The following is a 19,972-nucleotide window of genomic DNA, read 5'->3' on the forward strand; positions in this document are numbered from 1 at the left end:
CAATGAAAAGCTGTAAGAGGTGGCCTCATAGTAACCATGTTCATTTGGAATAGTCATTCTATTAAAAAAAAAAACCAAACCAAAAGCAAAAACACAATCTTTCCTGAATTACAGGGAGGGAATGGAGGTGAGAAAGGAAAGAAAGTGGGCAGGAGGATTTCTTCAAAAGAAACTTTGAGGTTTAGTGTTGCGAGTGGGTTAGCCAAGTGTGGAGGTTGTCTTCTGCTAAGACTTACTTCTGGGAGTGGAGCATTGCATTAGCCAAATCACAGGCTGTGGTTTGGAGATGTGGACTCTGTGAACATTTGCTTTAAATTTATGCATATTACTTAATTAGGGCTTCAAATCTCACATCTCTTTAAATGGCAGTGTTTTGAAATCTGAAAAAATACTATGGTTCATTAAGCATCCTTGGTTTTTCCTCTCTCCCACATTGGTGAGGGAGCTGCTAATACTCATTTAGTTCTTGATTTGAACTGTTTTTTTTTCTGGCTAGGGAGATTTGAGAGAGAGAAGATAGTGGTATAATTCTCCCCTGGCTGTGCATAGCTGGGGTCTGGAGATTTTATTATCAGATTTCCATTTACAGGGCTGGAGAATAATGGGGGATCTCCAGCATAGTTTGTGTGTCCGGGCTGAATATTGGCTTTTGTCTAAGTGGGTCAGGATGGACCAGGGGGAAATGGGGCATTTTCAGTAGAAAAGAAATTTGAATTCTCAGGAGGGAGACCTCAGTTAATGAGAAATTGCACCTCATCATCTTTGGAAAAACCTGTATGGAAATAATTTATGCTGTTTAATTTCTCTGTTCTTTGCAGGTGTTCCTGTTTGTGTGCAGAGGTGCTCCCCATTGTTGTCTCTGCAGCCCAGCCTGGTAGTCTTTGTGCTTTGAGTAGAAGCTATAGGGAATGTAATGCAGATGAATCAAATTGTGAAATGCCTTTAGAGGGAGGTAGGGATACTCTCCACAAACAATTTTTTTCTGATTGTTTGCCTATCAGTCAGTCTGTGAAATACATTACAGATAGTTCAAGAAACTCTATGCAGCTCTTGGTCTGCCATCCTGGGCAGACCAGTGTTACTGATAATAGAGGAGGCATGATCAAGGGGTATTAATTTTAAATGTCTCTTCTTAATTACTAGTTTCAAATTTTTATTATAGGATGCTTCTTGCATATCAGACATTAGATAACTATCACTTGGGCCAAAATACTGGTAGAGTATTTTATATATAATTATATACATATAAATATTATGTGTTTATGAAGCCGAATAACTATTTTGTTCTTGTTACAGACCATATCAACCACTTATTTATTCAGATATCTTCATTCTCACATCTTTCTTAAATTGAGAGGAAGGTGTTTTGAAGCATGGGCTTTTTTCTTGTGGGCATAATCTTGGTGGCAGTCATGGATTTAAGTTAGGGAGAGGCTGATGTAAGTGATGGTGCTCAGGGTAAGAGACAGAAGTCAGTGCTCTTAATCTAGCAAGATAGATTAATTCTTTCCTGAATGTCCCTGGTTATCTGAATTGGGGCAAGATAAATAAACAGATACAACCTCCTGATTAAACACCTTTTGTTGTTGTTAATGACTTTCATGTTACTCCTAAGGTAAGCACCTTGTTTTGTTAGACTAGCAATGGATTTCTAATGGATTCTGAGCTCAGCTTCCAACCTTTTGAACTTGGTAATAGTGTGAGGCTACCTGTAGTCCCCTTCCTCAGGGGATCAGGTGGTAAAAAACAATAATGGAGTGGAATATGAAGTATTCCTGGCTCCATGTGTTGAGAGTAGGCTGGAACAGAAGTAATAAGGGAATATGGTGTGGTCAGTGTGTGGACCACCCTTTGGCTTGTGGTTTAAGTCTTCCAACAAACACTAATTTAGGTTAACGTGTAGGAAAGCCAGGAGGAATTACATTCATGAGAATTCTTTGGAGTCATAGATTTCTATTACCTCTGCAAGTGCAAAAGACATTTAGAAGAAAAGTAAAAGATAACTTGAAAATCAGGTTTTTGTCTATTCAGAATGAGCAGTAAAGTCATAAATACAGTCAGTATGTCTCAATTGCTGCAGTTTGGAATCAAAATGTGTAATTGTGTATCTGTTTTAAAGCGTATTAAATTTCAAATTAGTTTTGTCATGAAACTGGAGAGAAATGTAAATTCCTTCAGAGTCATTTGACACTTTATAGGATGGATTAAAATTGTTCCTTAGAAAGGAGGAATGGTTGCAAGAATTACTCCTCACTTAACATTTTCAAATGAAAATTCATGCTTCTGAGCGATTGCACATAACCTCAGTAAACAAAGTTATGCTCATGACAGTGAAGGAATACAAGCTGTCTTGGTGTAAACCATTCTAGAGCAGTACACAGCTGCTTATTCAAAATCATCATTTATTTGTCTCTGGGCAGTTTGTTATTGCATTGGATTTGCTCTGGCTGATACTAATAGAAAATTGAAAGCTAGCATATGTTCTTTCCTCCATATGAATTCTGCAGTTAAAAACTTTAATAAGACAGTGTCTTAACAGTGTTGAACCTAATTTAATAGCATGTGCTTGTAAATATGTTTAGTATCTCCTGCTGTAGCATGTGGTAAAGGGAATATAGTTACATTATTGTCTAAATGTATCTGGAGGGGTTTTGGCCATATGGTTCTAAATCTGTTTTAAAGTAATTATGCCTATTAACTAAAAAAATAAAAAATATTCCCCTCTGAGTTGATTGACATTCCTCTCAGTAAAGCACCCTCATTGCTGATTAGAGGTGTGGAAATAGTAATTTGTTCTAGCATTTAGAAATTTGATTAGACCTCTAATGAAATGGAGCACCTACATGCTGTCTAAATATTCTACCTGACACCAGCTGGATCTCATCCAGTGTGGAAGAACACTTGAAATGTTGCTTTACTACAGTATGTTCTGTGTCTTGAAGTCAACGTGCTGCCTGCATGCAAATACCCACTGGCTATTCAGCAGGCAGAGCAAACCTTGTGCCTCCCTGGAAATCAGCATCAGGATGTGATCATTCCAGTGAGCAATGATTGCCTGACTGCAATATCTGGCTTAAAGTTAGAAAATTAAGGTAACTGTTAATAGAGAAGCACCCATAGAACTAACTCTGTAAGCTGGACTTCAGGCGGTTGTGCACATACATTATACACAGCTTGATGTGTATATGAGGTAGAAACAAGCTGAAGTCCTCAGTTTGTCCCTGTTGTTGTCCAGTAATAAGGTGACAACAACGCACTATAAATAAGAATTTAAAGTTGAAGCACCACATTTCTGTCCCCATTATGAGCTGGCTCCTTCAGTTCCCTCCAGAAGCTGATTGCAGCACCAATTATGTGCAGTGGCAGCTGTTTGAGCACCCATGTTTTGTAAGTTCTCTTTAATTCAGTTGCAGCTAATTTCACTCTAGACCACTATGGCTAGAAAACTCTAAATTGGGACTCTGTTAATATCCTGTGGTGGAAACTTCCAGTCCCCAGTGGTAGGAGACATTTCAAAAAACTTTAGGAACACTTGAGGTGCTTGGTGTTCATTAGTCAACAGTTCATTTTGATTGGTTGCCTTCTCCCTGTAAACTCCAGAAGACAGGGTCTAATGCATCTTGCTAGAATCGGAGATGGCCTTTTGTGTTCTTTCTTATGTTTTGTTTTTTGGGTTTTTTTTTTTTCAGTTCTGTTTCTCCACCATATTTAATATTTTTACATTTTGCAGTTGCCACATTTAAACAAATGTAGTGGAAAGGTTGAACCAGAAAAACTCCTGACTAGTTTATGCCATATTAATGGCTCATAGAATATTTTCATCTTCTTTTCCCTTGAGAAAACACAAACAAATTGTTCAATGACATTATTATTTTAAGTTTTGTGTTACTGGGGAAAGACTGGAGGAGGCGGTAACATTGGGGTTCATTCAAGTAGAATCTGCTTTGAAATAAGTGACTTCTATCCCAGCAATTTAAAACTTGTCTTGCTTCTGTGCTGGTGTTTGACAAGTAGTTAGGAGGAAAGGTGTGTTGGTTGAAAAGGTCAACTAAACGTAATTAAAGGTTGAAGGAGCCTGCAGCCAGCATTGTAGTTCTTCAGGAGAGATGGAGTTTGGTGCCTCTTCCAGCAGGGCAGAGTCCAAGGGGAAGGAAAGCAGGCTGCAGCCATGGAGGGCTTGCTGCAAACATCTTTCACACATGGCTTAGAAAAGCAGGAGGGGAACGGAGGGGGCAGGAGGGTCTCCCTCCGTGCCCCTGCTCTTCAGGCCACTAATGCAAAAGGTATTAGATAAAGGTGTAGTTACTTGACCTATTTATCCAACAGAAACTTGCCATACAAGCAAAAGCAGTTTGACTATCCAGTGCCGTTGCTGTTTTGTATGGGACACTCCTTTGAGTTAAGCTGTGCCTCGTGAATGCATAGAGGCAGCATCCAGCCATCCAAAATGATTAATTTGTCTTGTTTGAGAAGGTAGGTCTATGGCATCAGTTCTTGTTTCCCAGAAAAGCTGGACGAAAAATTGCATCGTCTCACCTCTGTCTGTATAGAGGTAGGGCTGGGGCAAGTAAAGGCTGTGAATGTGTCTCTTTGGAGCTGGGCTTACTCTGTTGAAAAGATCTCAGTTTGGGTTTGGTGACTTCATTAAGAAAAAGGGCAAGTCGACTGGAGGGCAATAAAGAACCTTATTAGGCAGTGCATGTTAATCGCTCTTCCATAGTTACAGAAATCATTATTCAAGCAGGGTAGAAAATAAGTGAGTTTATTATTTAATTATTAATTATTTATTTATTGCTGGTGCTTTTTTTTTCTTTTTTTTTGGTAGAGTCATTAAGTCACCAAACTGTAGCAAAAGCCCTCTTAGTAAAAGTATAGGCAGTACTCTGAGAAAATGGTAGCACCTGCCAGCAGAGGCTGGAGATAAATCTGAAGTTCTGTCAATCTGCTGGCCTCGGTGGCTGGAGAGAGCAGGAGTAGCTGATCTGTCTCTAGACAATTCTTGTATTTACATACAATAAATCTTCTGTAACAGTTAGGAGTCTTCATTTTTGAAAATCAGCATATCTTTTAAGCTCCATCGTGAAAATACATTTGTATCTTAGGTCTTTGCTGCCACCAGCTCAGCTACATTAAGTCAGTGTGTTTTGAAGATTGTATCTCACTAATGACTCACTTTGGTAAGATGTAACTTAAGATGCAAAATATTCTTTAAAAAAAAAAGGGGAAGAAACCGCCTGACTGCAAGAATTTTTATGGCCGTTCCAGCAAGTCGGTGGCTTGCGAATGTGCTGCTGAGATGAAGCCTTTCCTCTGTCTGTCTCTTAGCCAGACTTTCCCAGACTAATCAAATGTAAAACAGTGTGTCAGCTCCCTGCTCATTGTAAAACAGTCTCCTGGATTTGCAAACAAGACTCCTTGGAGAAATAATTTGTTCTAACTGGTGACCATTTTAGGATTTCCTATCAGGTGAAAAATCAAAAGAGCTCACCCATGGTTTTCCATCTGTGGCCCTAGCACCTGTAAGATTTTTCTGGACTTCCTTCAGGGAGACTGTGTAAGAAGACTCACTTCAGTAAACTCAGAGGCATGGTGTGGATGCCACCTCCTTCTGAAAAATGCTTACAAAGTTAACTAATCAAAAGAGGCTTAAACTCCAGGCTTAGACAGCAAGGCGCTCGCTCTTGGAAATTGTGCCTTTAGGCTAGACGTAAAGCACGTTAGTCAGGGAGATTTTATTTTCGTCTGGCACATTCTCTCTGTTTGAGTCATCAGCCAAAGAAAGATGGAGGAAAAAAGGTGCTTCTCTTAAAGCAGGAGGATATTGCTCCTTTTGGATGTCCAGGTGCCTTCCCAGGCAGAGCCAGGAGAACAGCATCAGTGTGCTTTACATTACTTGAACTGTTGCAAAGATGTCAGTGACCATCCGTTGTACATGAGCATTTGTCCAAGAAACTTGTGCCAAGGAGGCTTCTCATTTTCTTTTAAAAGCTTTTCAATGGATTAACTTAAAATTTAAGGAACATCAGCTACAAATTTTGCTATAAATCAGAAACCTTATGTTTCTGGCTCATGTTTTCATGATTGATGTTGTCTTGAATGTGAATGCAAATGGCTTAAAGTTCTGCATGGTGAGGTAGCATAGCCAAAATGTGCTTTTCTTCCAGTACCATCTGTCTAAACAAACATTCTCTGCCCATTAGGTGAGTAGTGAAGATCATAAGTATATTGTCTTCATGTTTTAAGGCATTAAAACATAAAGACAATAGGCATTTTTTTCCTTCACCTTTTTCAAATCTAAATTGAGGACATTTCTGATGAGGTGCATTTAAAAAATGGGAATAATAACACCAGCTTCCTAAAACCATATTAGTAAAGAATTCAAGTGTAATGTACTTCAGATTCTGAAGTAAATTATATGATACCACCTGTGTTGAACAGGCAGTGCAGGAATGTGCTCACCCAGGCACTAAGGAGCTCCATAACATGGCTTGTATCATCCACCCTGGATTATCAGAATGCTTATTTCTGAAATGGTTCAGTTTTTCTAAAATGCTTCCTTGCTTGGGGGATGCCAGTTCCTATCTCTATGAGAAAATAAGTTCCATTTTAATAGGATGTAAAAAATAAGTATTATTTTTGAACTAATCTATTGCAGATATATGAGAGCATTAGGGCAGATACCGTGGGTCAGATTGCAACTCAGATTCTGGTCCCTGACAGTGGCCAAGGGAAGATACTGAAGAAAGGAGACACAAAATGGAACAGTTTGTTACGCACTCCCACAGCACCACCTCCTAGGATCCAAGTATTTGCCATTTGAAATCTTCCTGAGCTGGAGGTGAATTTTCCATATTTAATAACTGTTCTTGTATTTCTTTTCCATGAACTTGAGCACTTCACTTTTAAACACACTCTGGATTTTTGTCCTTAGCATCTTACAGCAACGATTTCCACAGCTTAGTTGCACATTGTGGAAGGGGCTTAGTATCTCTGCTTGAGCTTGTTGCCTGCTGGTTGGTTGATAATTTTTTATTGAAGGTGGCACAAGCACACTATGCATGGACTGTGACAGCAAGGAGTCAATCAATTAAAATTATTTGACATGCTTGTGACAGCAACATCAGCAGTTCAGAGTTGCTGTTTCTTAGACTCAAGCTACTGTGTTTCACAATCCTGTATGAAAAAGATGGCAGAAAACTAGCTGAAGGAGCTCCAGTACTGAGCAGAGCACATTTCCCTCTTTAAGCTGTGTGAGAGGATTTTGTTTTCTAAATCTTGGCAAGTTACTTCCATGTCACTTAAGATGGTTCATACACCAAGATTCAAAATAACTGCTATGATCATTTGGTACATTAAAGGTAAAGCAGTTTGAAACCCCATGCTTGTGCCATTTGTTTGACTTTCTTATGTCTCTGAATAGATTTTGGTTTTATGTAATACTTGGTTAGAGAAAGGTGCTTGGGAGTGTATGTCTGCAGCAGCATTTACTACTCAGCAAAGAGATGGTGTCCTAGAAATTTTTACTGAGCTGAAAACACTACAAGGACACAGACTTATCAGAAAGGAGTGTTGGCAGGGATACACGCTGAGTTTATTTCTGGAGTGTGGGGCTTCTGCTCATGTACCTATTCCCTGAAATGCAACAAAGAAGCACCTGTGATATGCTCCAGGTAGCAAAATGTGTCTCTGCAGCGGATTTGCTGCTCTTCTGATAAAATTCAGACTCCCCACTTATATGTCCTGGTTCAATGGCCAATCGGGGGAGCTAGCAGAGTGCACCTCCTCCGGAATTTTAAAGAACAACTACAAGAAGAGTAAGCTGTACAGTGACATTGCAGGGTGAAAAGTAGCGGAAATGCCTGGGAAGCTGGATTGTGTGATCTAAAGTCTCATAGTTACAGGTCAAACAGGTTTTCACATGGAAGAGGTCCTCAACCTTTGCCTTCTTGAGTTAAATTCTGTGGTGGATTTCCACCACACTCAGCTTGTGAAGATTTTTCAGTATTTGGTAATCTGTGAACATGAAGTGTTTGACATTAGTCACAAACATTGCTTGAATAACACCTCAGGCAGCAAAATACTTTGTGTGGCCAGGAGACCAGTGCAGGAGACCTTGTTGCTTTTGGTAGTCTGTCACGCAGGTAAGTTGAAGCTGGGAAGGAAAACCATTTTAGTGAGCTGGTGCAGAGGTCAGAGCCCAGCTTCCTCCCCTGCAGCTGTGGGGGACTGAGATGCTAATCAGAGGAGGATATTGTTATTATTTTTTCCATACAAGTGCAAAGGTAGGACTCCATACTTGCTGTGAGCAGATCTCTTTATGTTCACTCTGAGCTGTCAAGCTGCATCCTTTTAACTGGAAACTCAGCAGTGGCTGACTCAACATTTGTCTGGTTTCTCAAGCCTGTTGTGCAGCAGAGCTTCACGTGCCTGCCTGACTTAGGAACTGTTAACCAAGGACTTCTTCAAAACCAGTGAAGCCAAGAACTTCTTTAAAGCTGACTTGTAGAAGAGCAGCAGTTGTGCTAGCGGCTGCAATGTAGACATAACCTCAAGAGTTTCACCTTGGTAAAAATCCAAATCCAAATGTTTTAGGGCACACTGTGCCTAAAATCTCTCTCTCTCTGCTGTTTGTCATAACAAATGCAACACCAGTAACAAAGAGGAGAGATGAGAGAATGCAGCCTTGATGTTGGTCCCTAGTTAAAAATTCAACCAGTTTGTTTTTATAGTAGCATGCTGTTAAATGCATCTTCTTTTCTATAAACCCTTGGTGATGATATCTCTGCTGAAATACTGTGGCATTTGAAGTTTTTCTAGCATGAATTGCAGTGGAGTCCTTTCAAGACTTTCTTTAAAAAATTGTCAGAGTGTTGTGCAGTGTACTGCCCTTACATTAATTTAGTGTTTCAGTCATTTAGGATCTTTGAAATACTTGAAAAAACCAAAACCAAACAGCAACAAAAAAACCCTGGGCCACTTTCTTAACAGTAGGAGGATGCCATTATGCATTTACAGTATGGATGAATACCATTCTATTTTGCTTGCTTACAAGGCATGCCTTTTAGACAATACTTCTATTAAAAATTCGGTAGAGCATTCTTGGGAGACAGTTCTGCCAGAGATACATGATGGATTTGCATACCCCAGGGGTCTTTCTCTCTTTTTGTTTTTTAATCTCCAATTGGCAGTATGCCCAATAAATCAAATGTGTGTGTGTTTATGAATTGAAGTATTTAACCATTCAATTACTGCATTGTAAAGAGGCTGTGCTCTCAGTCATTAATTTAGGTATTAATTCAGGCCTGTCAAAGCAGCTGCTGTTCTGTCTGCACTTTCTAGCAATGTTTGCTGTATCTGTTGGCAGTGTTCTGCTGCATGGATCCAATGGGGAGGTCGATCTGGTCTCTCCCTAAGAGGATGGACTGTGTGGTGTGATGGCACTCGTGTGACCACAGTCACTGCCCTTGCCCACGCTGGGCCTGCAGCCTCCTGAGCTCATGGGACCCTTCTGGCAGAGCAAAACCAGGCTTGCTTAGATGGGCTGTGCTCAGGCAGGACAAGGCAGCCCTCTGCAAGGAGGCAGGGGATTAAAGGATATGCTGTGCTGCTTCAGAGAGCCTTTCTCAACACGCAGCGCTCCTGTCCTGGCTGATGAGCAGCCAGATTAACTCATTGCAGTTCTTCAGTTTTGCCAACTTAATGGCTAAAGGCTATGTTCTCCAAACTAGATAATGCTGGTCTGTCTCAGTATGTCAGATGTGGACTAAGCCTGAAGGTGGAAGGGAGCCAAGGTACAGATGAAACAAGTCCCAGCTAAAACCACTGAAGTTTTCTAGCTTTTGCTCTTAATATCTGGTGCTGTTGAAACATAGAAAATGCTTTTCTGCTGTGCTTGTAGTGTATTGAGTCATCTAGACATTCACTCACAAGATCTTCTGTCCTGAGGGCAGTTTTTGAGGAGCACACAAACTCCAGTCTTACTGCTGGGTGTGCAGGGAGGGAAGGAGGAAGTTCTCCATGGATGGATGAGAGAAGCATTGTTTCTCCTTTTTTCAATTCTCCCCATAATTTTGATTTTGATTTTTTTTTTGGTTTGGTTTTTTGAGCAGTTTTTTGAAGGCTGAAATAGACCAGAAGACCTTTTGTTGTCTGCTGGTGATACATGTTTTGCTGGTCTTCAGACCAATACCTGGGTAGCCATGAAGTCCTGTTAGTCTATGGTGAAAATTCAGGCTTTTCCATGACACAGTTGTTCTCATCCTGAGTTAGACATCACCTTCCTTTTTTCATTTGAACCATCAGGCAGCTGGCTAACTCTGATTTGGGTGCCTGTGTTTGGTCAGTTGAGTTTCATCCTTGGTATCTCAGAACAACTGGGGCATGAGTAAAAAGTCAGACTTTGAGGTTTGGCTTACATTAAATGGAAGTGATTCTCAAGCAACAAGGAAGTAGAAAAGGTTGCTGTTTGTCTCTCATCTTTTTCAGGTGTTAATAATCAATGTTTAGGTTTGATTTGGCACCATTAGTTGAGCAAATTTTGTTGTAAAGGTCTTTCCATTTTTCTATTTAGGAGCCTCAGACTTAGTTACACAGCTAGATGTACTCTGAACTTCAGTCAATATTAATTACAGGTGTGTCTTGAACTTGATACATTTTGATCCATTCTGACCAAAAAAAAAAAGTGAAATACAGTTGAGGTTTCTTAAATAAAGTGTATTTCAGCATACTTGTTACTCTGCCATGTGACTTGTGGTCCTCGGTGCAGTTGGAGGCTCCCAGGTGCAGTTGGAGGCTGGTTTTGGTTCATAGGAATGATCTCCAGCGCAAGGAGAGAATCACAGCAGTAGGAGCAGTAAGGATGCAGATGTAGGTTTGCTTTATGGAAAAGGTGATAGGCTTTTCTGCCATAACTTCGTGTTCACTGCTGAGTTTTTGTCCCGTGTGTACCGGATATCTTTCAAAGAGCAAGGAGCCATTGTGGGACTTCTCCTGCCTGACCATCCATCTTGGGCTGGGTAGAAATTGCTGACCTTTGGTTTCTAATTAGTGTGGATTGTGTTCTTAATAGCTGGTAGAGGGACGGGAACTTGGGATAGGCTTCCTTTTATTGTGTGAAATCCAAAAGGGCTGTAACCTGTTACCAGAGCAAAAGCTCTCCATCAGTTGTATTACATTGGCTCTTTTCCCAGCTCTTTGCACCACTTCATCAGCTGTGAGGCACAAAGATGCCAAATTCATAATGTTAAAAGTTACTGGTTTAAGTGTTTTGAAATGCTGTTTCATTTAAAAAAAGATTTCCTGCTGTTTGACTTCCTCTGCTAATTTTCATCTTTATGGCTTAGTTTGCATTTTTGGAGTTAGACAGTCTGTTAAGAGGAAGAAACTGTTGCAAAATCACTTGAAATACCCCTAACAAATGACCCTAGGCTAGGACTTTTGCTTTGTGAACTCTCAACATTTTGACATTGTTTGTTCTGAACATTTCTTTTATTGCTTCTGGAGTTATAGCCTGGGTTTAGTTATAGGAATAGGTCAGCTGTAAGGAGAAGTTCTGCACTGCCAGCAAATAAAGTGTTATGCATCATTCAAATCATTGCTCTTCACATTTTTGTCTTTTGGCTTTTCTTTGCCTACAGAAATTGTTTTGAATAACAGGACACCAAGGTTTACCCTTTAAATGTATATCTAAAATTTTGAATTTGCAATGGAAACTTCCTGTGAGATGAATTGTAGCTATGTTCTGAAGCTATAAAGCTCCCAGTTTTATTACATTAGATGCCATAAGCAGATCTTTTTCTTTAAAGAATGATACATCAAAAAATTGTTATCAATAAATGTCAAAATTTTACAGCTTTGCTGAATATACTTCTTTGTTCTTGTCAGTCAGTCTCTCCCAGGAGAACTGACATGTGAAGACAGGTAAAGTGTGACTGTTGAGGTTTTCATTTTAGTCAGCAAGACTATGTGTAGTTTTAACTATTACATTAATCCTCTGCAAATTTACAACAAATAATAAAATTATCACCTAAAATGAATTAGATATATCCTAAACTTCTGCCACATTTCTAAACTACTGTTCCTCTGCCAAGGTTGGGGAGCTAAATCAAAAGGCAACTTGTCATGTGCAGAAATAAACAAAATCCCTCCTGCATCCTAGGGAAGAGTTTGAATAAAAGTAGATGCTAAGACACAACTGGTATTCAGATAACTTTTCTTTAATGCTTTCTTCTGTTTTCAGTGAGGATGGAATAAGCAGATGGTCCAGTATGACTGTATGACTAAAATTGTGTTACAATTTACCGAAAATCAGAGCATTTGACTGTAATTTGAGCCAGTTGAGGTAGACCCTGTTCCAGGATCCAAGAACAAAAAATGAAAATATGTTCAGTAACAACAGTGGGAGTAGGAGAAAGCACTTTATAGGTGGGGTTTTAACCAGCAGCAGCAGCAAATAATGCTGCTTGTAATGTGACCTAAAATTCAAGGCATTTGTGTCTGTCAGCTGAAGAGCAAATATGTGCTCCATTACATTAAGTCTGTGAGATTGAACTAGTGTGTTTTGAGTTTGAAGAACTGTAAGATAAAACTGAGACTGGGGAATAAAAGCTATTCCTTTGGTAAGATTCAGCCCCAGATAGGGAATCCTAAACCTAGTTCTCCACTCCCATCCAGTGACACACTTGACTCAGATTATTGCTGCAGATGATAATGAGTATTTTAAAGAGATGGACCACTGAATTTAAATAACAAAGATCCTTACAAATCCTAGATGGTAGTAAAATGGCTTGTAGATTATAATATAAGAAAAGGTTTAATAAATAATAAGTTACTCATTACCTTCCCCTCAAAAACATTTCTGCTTGTTTAAGAAAAATAATTTGTTCCTCAGGAAAAGCTAATTTTGGGATGCCTTTAGGATTTACATTTGATCCGGTGCTGTTTATTATCCTGATGTCTTGGCAGTGGTGGCAGGTGTTGTGAGAGTGGAGGTTCTGAGCCCCTTTGTGAGTGTTTCCCAGACACTTGCACTGCTCTGAGAGTTTGCAGGGACACAAGTGGCAGCGCTGTCACAGCTCACAAAATTCCCTCTTGAATGTTTCTTCCCTGTGATCCCCCTCCCCCCATCCTGTTGTAGCATGGCCACCTTGATGTCAAGTGCAGGATGAATTAGATTTTATGTGCCATGTGTGTAAGAATCCTCCCTGCACCCATAGCAGTGCAGGCACTTGCTCCTTGCCCGTGTTTTCTGAATCCATAGATACTCAGAAGTGCTTCCTAAAGCAGCTGTTTGATCAGCCCCACCAGCTAGCACTTCCATTCTCAAGCAAAACAGCCTCTTTCACAGCTTGCTAAAAATAGCCATTTCTTTAAAGCCTGAGGACACGGTGATTCATGTGGTGGTGAAGAGGAAGAAAGGTTATTTCTTTTGCTTTGGGCTTTGGGAGGAAAGCCGCTGTGCTATCCCAGTGCCAGCTGGGCTCGTGCTTGCTCCCCCTTGGCCTTCATGGCCGCATCACCAACCCCAGTGATTCTGGCATTCCTTGCTCTGCCATTTGGCAGCTATTTGGGATGCAGGTGCCTCATCCCAGTCTTGGCTCTGGAGGGAAGGGTGTGCAGTCACTGCCACAACTGAAAATAAACCCGTGAGATGGCAAGTTGCGGATTTGTGTCTGGGTTTTTGCAGAGCTCACCCAAGGACAAAGGTATTTCTTACAGTTTATCCTGGGCAAAGGGGAAATGCTGCTACTTTGTCACCATTCAGATTCCTGATGAAGGTCCTGACGCCATTGCAAGTGCAGTTTAAGGACAGGAAGAAGTCACAGGTTGAGCTTACATCAGATTTTTCATGAATTCCTGCATCAGCTCTCCCGTGCTCTGCAGGGGTCTCGTTCTGCTGTCTGACACCACAGTGTGACAGTGACACTGCTGCTAAACCTGCTCTGAGGCTCTGGCTTGCAGCAGAACATGCTCAGGCACACCTTTTTCTGCTTTGCAGCCTTTCATCATCTCATTCCTTCTGAGGAAACAGCCCTCAAAAAGGTACTAGTCTTAATGTAAATGGAAATTGTTCTTACTCTAGCAGTTTTGTTTCTGGAGGATCATGAAGCAGAGAATGACTGGTAGATGTGTGTGCAGCATTTTAGTTGCTGAGCAACCTGTTTCTTCTTTCAGCCTCTTAGCAAAAGAATCCAATTTCAAATAAGATATTTGGGACCCTGGCTGACTTAATGATAGTTAGTGTAATCTGCAAAGACTACTTGGACAGGAAAACAAAATGGCTTTCTTGGAAAACAAGAAGCTTTGCAAGAATTTTCACCATAAAGGACCATAAATCTGCACTGTTGCTTTCTAATTCCCATGTACTGGTTTTTGTGTTTGGGCTCTCGGGTAGACCTTAAATCCTTGTTCTAGATAAAGCATGCCCAGAAGGAGTGGTTCTTATCTACAGCTCAACAAAGCCAACATTATCTTTCTCAATGCTTGTAAACTTCACGTGGTTTTATTTATAGCATCCCGAGAACTTGGGCAACCAGATGATGTTTGCTCCTTTTCTCCTCACAATCTTGTTTTCGCCTGCTTTAATAAAATAACAGCTTTGGCAAGAAGGCAAAATAATCTTTCTTGTTGGTGGAAGAGAAGAATATAATTTCTAATATCAAAAAAGCCCAGCTCCCTGTAAGTGTCTAGTGATAAGACTCATCAGCTTGAATGATCATGTTCAGGCTTTTGGGGTTTTGTTCTTGTTTTGGTTGTTTGTCTCTTTTTTTTTCCCCTTTTTTTTAGAATTGTTTTTTTTTAGAATTGCCACCACCCAAAAGGAGTTGGATTTTGTTCTTTTTGTAGTAGATTTTCTCACAATTTTCATGTCTGACTATCTCCTGAACTTTTTGTCATCATTCACAGGAATTAACTGTTGATACTTGCCTATATTCATCCACCCAAGTACCATTTCCTCCTTTCCTCAGCAGTAGCTTATCTGCAGGCACAAAGGAGTAATAGCAGTCACACTGAATGGGAAAACAGGGGAATGGAGCCCAGATCCTGCCAGAAGCAACAAAGGGATTTTTTTGCTATGGTCTGGCCTTAAGGACCAGCTTTGCAGAGCCTGAAGAAGGTATAGTTCAGAGAGCAGGGTGGAGAAGGTTGAGCTCTGGTATGCTCCAGCAAAAGCTGACAGTGTACAGGTATCCAAGTTGTGTCACTCATACAAGCTGCTTCCTCCAGATTATGTAGTGTGAAATAAAGGTTTTAAACTTTAATTTCCAGATAACCTTCATAAACCAAGTAAAATCCAAGTTTGGATCCAATCTTGGAAAGCATTTCTTTTTTTTTAATGTTGGTAGGAATGACTGGCTGCTGGCAAGGCTGTGTATTTGAGGGCAGAAGATGTCTTCCTGTGCCTTGTGTAGCTGTGTGAGGAAGGGGTTGCATGTGCAGATACCAAGACTCTCTTCACCGTCTCTTCATACTTTAGATTGAGTACTTTTTGTACACGAGAAGTGTTTTACAGGATTTTTGGGGCTGTGACAGTAGGCAGCAGATGCAGGAAGTTGTCTCCTGGCTGCTGGGCTTCATGTGGTTGATCCAGCTTATTTCTGCATCTTTTAGCAGCTAATTGTTCCAAAGTCACAAATTCAATTGTCCTGTGAGAGTTTGCTTTGGAACATCTTTCCTGAATAATCATTGCTGATTTTTGCATGTTATTCCTTAATCTAATTTAGAAAGGACAGGGTGTTTTTAAGGATCAGGACAATAGTTACGCAGCTCCAGTGGCTTAATTTTCCTGGGTGGAAATCGGTGGCACATTCATTATAGGACTGGCACTGCTGTTTTGTGCACACTGGCAGTTAAGCTTAAAGCCCCCCTGGTAGGTATTTAAGAGTCATTTGTTATGGAAAACTTCAGCCTTTTATGTTAGGGGCACGAAATACTTAGTATGCAAATCCAGTACTGCTGTTTATGGATAACATATTAAGAGTCACCAACACTGTGGTTGCAATTAGGGACTTGAGACAAGTGTGCAGCCAGCCAGATAGGTGGAAAATAACCATAAAGGGGAAAAGAAGAAAAGACAAGAAGCAACTGCTTTAAATTTTTGCAAGGAAAATTCAGATTAGACATTAGGAAAACTTAAACAGTTTGAGGAGTTAGTCACTGAAATAAATGACCCATGGAGAGGAAGGAACCTCCAGGAGAATTGGACCAACTCTGTCCAGGAATCATGTGGGCAATGTTGGTCCTGCCCTTGATGCATCAGAGGAGCAGACAGCCTCCCCAGGTCCCCTTCACTCCTCTGGTTGGCAGCACAGTTTATCTTAATCCAGTTTCTTATCCCTAATAAATCAAAAAAGTCCTCTGGCTCTTGTTACACTATCGGCTTGTTCTGTACTAAATATATCCTCCTGCCTTGTAGCTGGGGTTTGCACACCAAGGCTCGTGCTGCTTGCAGTGTGCTCCAGGCTCAGCAGTGAGCCAGGTGGCCTTTTCATCAGGTTTCTTGAAAATGCATGTAACTGGGTCTTGCTGGTTTGCTTTTCATGCCAATATTTGGCACAAAAAGTTCTTACACTCTTCACAATACTAAGGATCTCATCAGATGCTGACGTTGAAAAAAAACCAGCATCTTGCTTATAATTTCCTGAGTGTGTTTTTTTTTTCCCCTCTGTTTTCAAATTTCCATTCAATCCAGTAAATTGGCTAATTTTAGCATCATGCCACATGTTTTGTTGCTATTGTCTGTGTATCTTTAAACTGGTCTGTCAACCAACTGGAATTAGATTTTTGGGGTTTGTTTCTGCCTTACCCCTGGCCAAAATTGGTGCTGCTCCTTGCCAAAATGAATGCCATTCCTTCATGCAAAGTACAGGGGATGCAAAGCTGATCTAATGTGGTGTGGTGCCATACATCCTAAGTGAACACCCAGCAGGCTTTGTGAAGAGAATAGAATCCAGACCTTGAAGACCTTATCTTGTGAGGTGAATATTAATTCCTGACAGTGACTGAACTATGTGACTGTTTTGCAGGAAAAGAGAGTACAGGTCTCCCCGCCGTTGACAAGAGGACCAAGTGCCTTTATACCAGAGAATGAAGTAAGTTTGCCGTTAGCTGGGTTTGGGTGATAGTTCTGAAAATAATGACACTGAAGGATGGTTCTATGACCCTGCTTGTTCCATGGTACCTGGATGAGCTCCCTTGAAAGCAAAAGCAATGGTTTCTGTGGAGCAGGTTCCAGTGGGTAATGGTTTCTCTCCAGCAGGTTCCAGTTCCAACCCATCCTTTCACACAAGTGGTACTGTTTGACATCTTTTCTGTTACCAGCTTTCCCAGAGACAGCCATGAGTGACAGCTCTGCTCTTCTTGGGTGGGTGTGAACACATTATTTATAATGCCAGACCTGAGGGGAGGCCTGTCCAGTATTGCAGCAGTGTGATTATGCAGCTCTCAGAGCAGTGCCTGACCTTCAGTTTGAGTGAACCTGCAAATATGACTTCACTGCTTAGACTGTAGCTGTGGCTCTTGAGAGAATTTATGGCTGAAAGGTAGGAGTGGATTTCAGACTGGAGATTTCTACCATGACAAATGCCGACTGTGGTTTGTTGAACAAACGACTGCCTCTGTCCCTCATTCCTTGTCATGAAATAGTACAGTGAATAGAGAGGGTTTAGTGACAGAATAGTAACACACTGAAGTGATAATAACACTACTGGTGTTAAAGGCTGCTTTATTGTTGCAATGGAAAGAATATGGGCAGAGAATAATGACTTAATTGTAAAGGTTCCTATTAACACGCCACAAGGTTTTGAAAGCAGAATTTAACAAAAAATGTCTGCGGATGGAAATAAATCAGGAGGAAGTATATGCACAGTATGAAGAGGATCATAATAGAGATGAAGATAAAGCTTAGAAATAATCATATGGCATATTGCTGTGCCTAACATAGCAACAGCACAGTCCTACAGGATTATATTTTGATTCTGTCAGCAGAATTTCTTTCTGTAACTTGCACTATTACAAGGAAAATTCCTGACAAGCTGGAGAAGATTAGAAACCTTACCAGAGACACAAAAAATATGATTTCCACAAGAAACCACTAAATGAGACAAGAATATCTTAAATACATGGGAGATACACTTGCTGAAGAATAAGGGGGACTCCTAGGAATGGAGTGAGATATATACAGGGAGATAAATGATCTCTAATGTGTGAATAAAATTCTGATGGTAAAAACATTATTAAGGACAACTGAGAAGGCATTGGTTTGGGTATAAGACACAGAAAATCTGCCATAGTGAAGATACACATGTAAAAAAGATGGAGCTGCCTAACTGTGTAGCTGCTTCTCCCCCTTCTTTCTGGGCCCACAGATTAAACTAAGAAAGTACAGTGGTGAGAAATGAAGATGTAATATGGTGTTTTGCTTCTTTGCATGTGACTTCTATATAAGTTCTGATAGAAAAATATTTGAGACATGGTCCACTCATCAGCACATCATAAATAAGAAAACATATTTTAAATGGAATATTTCAGCAAAAGCATTTTGCTTCTTGGTTTTAGGCACTTTCTACCTTCATGTGCAGTAAAACAACTGAAATATATTCTCATTTCATGGTGTCTGCAATAGTAAGCTGGCTGGTTTATTACTGCACAGTGTCAGAATAAATAGTGGGTTTTCTAGTCTTGTGCTTGTAACTTCAGTGGTGAACATGTTGAGAATGGCTGTTCCTGGTGATAAACACTGAGTAATAGCACTCATACTGTGTCAGGGCTTGCAATGCAAGAGCTACTTACTCTTCTGCTGTTTCATTTCATCTTGTGCCCAAGGTTTGGATTGGTTGGAATAATTAAAGAACAGCTTTTGTTTAAAGAAGGCATTAAATTCCTATTCTAAATAATACCTGAATGTTATGGACAAATTAGCATTTGATCTCCTCTTCAATTATACAAGCACAGAAAGGGTAGATTGCCAGGCTGTTTCTATAATTTGGTTACATAATCCAGTTCCTCTCCATTAATTTTGAAATTGATTTTAGGGCTGAGCACTCAGGTGGTGTGTGTCTAAACAGGTTGTCTTCCATAAAGAATTTACTTTCCCTTTAGCTCTTACTTACTTTCAGCTCTCTGTACAGGTTTGATTTCAGCATCTGCGACTTCCTCTGTTTCAAGATGTATAGAAAAATGGTTTTGGGTTTTTAGAAATGTATAAAAAATAACAGGTTCAGTGTAAAGTGCTCTTCAGTTCTCAGTATACAAGCAGGATCTGTGTGTGTGTATTTGCATTCATGCAGGCATGTATGTTTGCAAATACACATCCAGAACTCCATCATTGTCTTTAAGTCTGGACACAGATGAACCTTTCATGCCGCAGTGTGTTTCTCCCCAAGGCTAAAGCTAGAGAAAATCTCCCCCTCTGTTAACATTTCTCCATCTGATTTTCAAGGTTATGCAAGCAAACGGTTTGGATGAACGTACTAATCTTCTTGTGGAAGAATATTCTACGTCTGGTCGCCTGGACAACATCACCCAGGTCATGAGCATCCACACTCAGTATCTGGAGTCTTTCCTCCGCAGCCAGTTCTACATGCTGCGCATGGATGGGCCCCTTCCTCTGCCCTACAGGCACTACATTGCTATCATGGTACGTACCAGCAGGCTGTGCCTCCTCTCCTGCAACTCTGACTTCTGTATTTAAGAAAGGACAAAACCAGGAAGAATTTAGAAAGGAGAAATTAGGGTGGTATTTTGACAGAGGCTGAATTTTTGTTGTAAATTTTAATCACAACATGCCTAGCCAGAAGTTTTTCAGTGAGAGGGGAGAATTGGCAACCTACATCATACCCTCTTTCCCGCATTGATGCTCCTCTCACATGCCCGCATCACTGTGCAGCAGTAGGATGAGATGCAGTGGACTTGAGTGGACTCAAGTCACAAGAAATTCCAGAGGGACACTAGGAAAACAATTCTCTCTCTGAGT

General features: G+C 40.5%; 1 protein-coding gene across 4 annotated transcripts in view; it reads left to right on the forward strand.

Annotated features, from left to right (window-relative positions):
- Window positions 1-831: 831 nt before the first annotated feature.
- Window positions 832-19,972, forward strand: part of SESN3 (sestrin 3) — a 37,738-nt gene continuing 18,597 nt past the window's right edge. The window contains exons 1-3 of one of the 4 annotated variants that reach the window (XM_031065992.1): window positions 832-874; window positions 17,025-17,090; window positions 19,439-19,636. In XM_031065992.1, coding sequence (XP_030921852.1) covers window positions 19,442-19,636 — 195 coding nt within the window. In that variant the 5' untranslated portion in view covers window positions 832-874; window positions 17,025-17,090; window positions 19,439-19,441. Of the gene's footprint in view, window positions 875-897; window positions 953-6,825; window positions 6,839-17,024; window positions 17,091-19,438; window positions 19,637-19,972 lie in introns of those variants that run through there. The other 3 variants (XM_005417728.3, XM_031065991.1, XM_031065990.1) reach the window with 3 other exon arrangements.

The sequence above is a fragment of the Geospiza fortis genome, unplaced genomic scaffold (assembly GCF_000277835.1).
Source record: "Geospiza fortis unplaced genomic scaffold, GeoFor_1.0 scaffold16, whole genome shotgun sequence".
Classification (NCBI taxonomy): Eukaryota; Metazoa; Chordata; class Aves; order Passeriformes; family Thraupidae; genus Geospiza; species Geospiza fortis.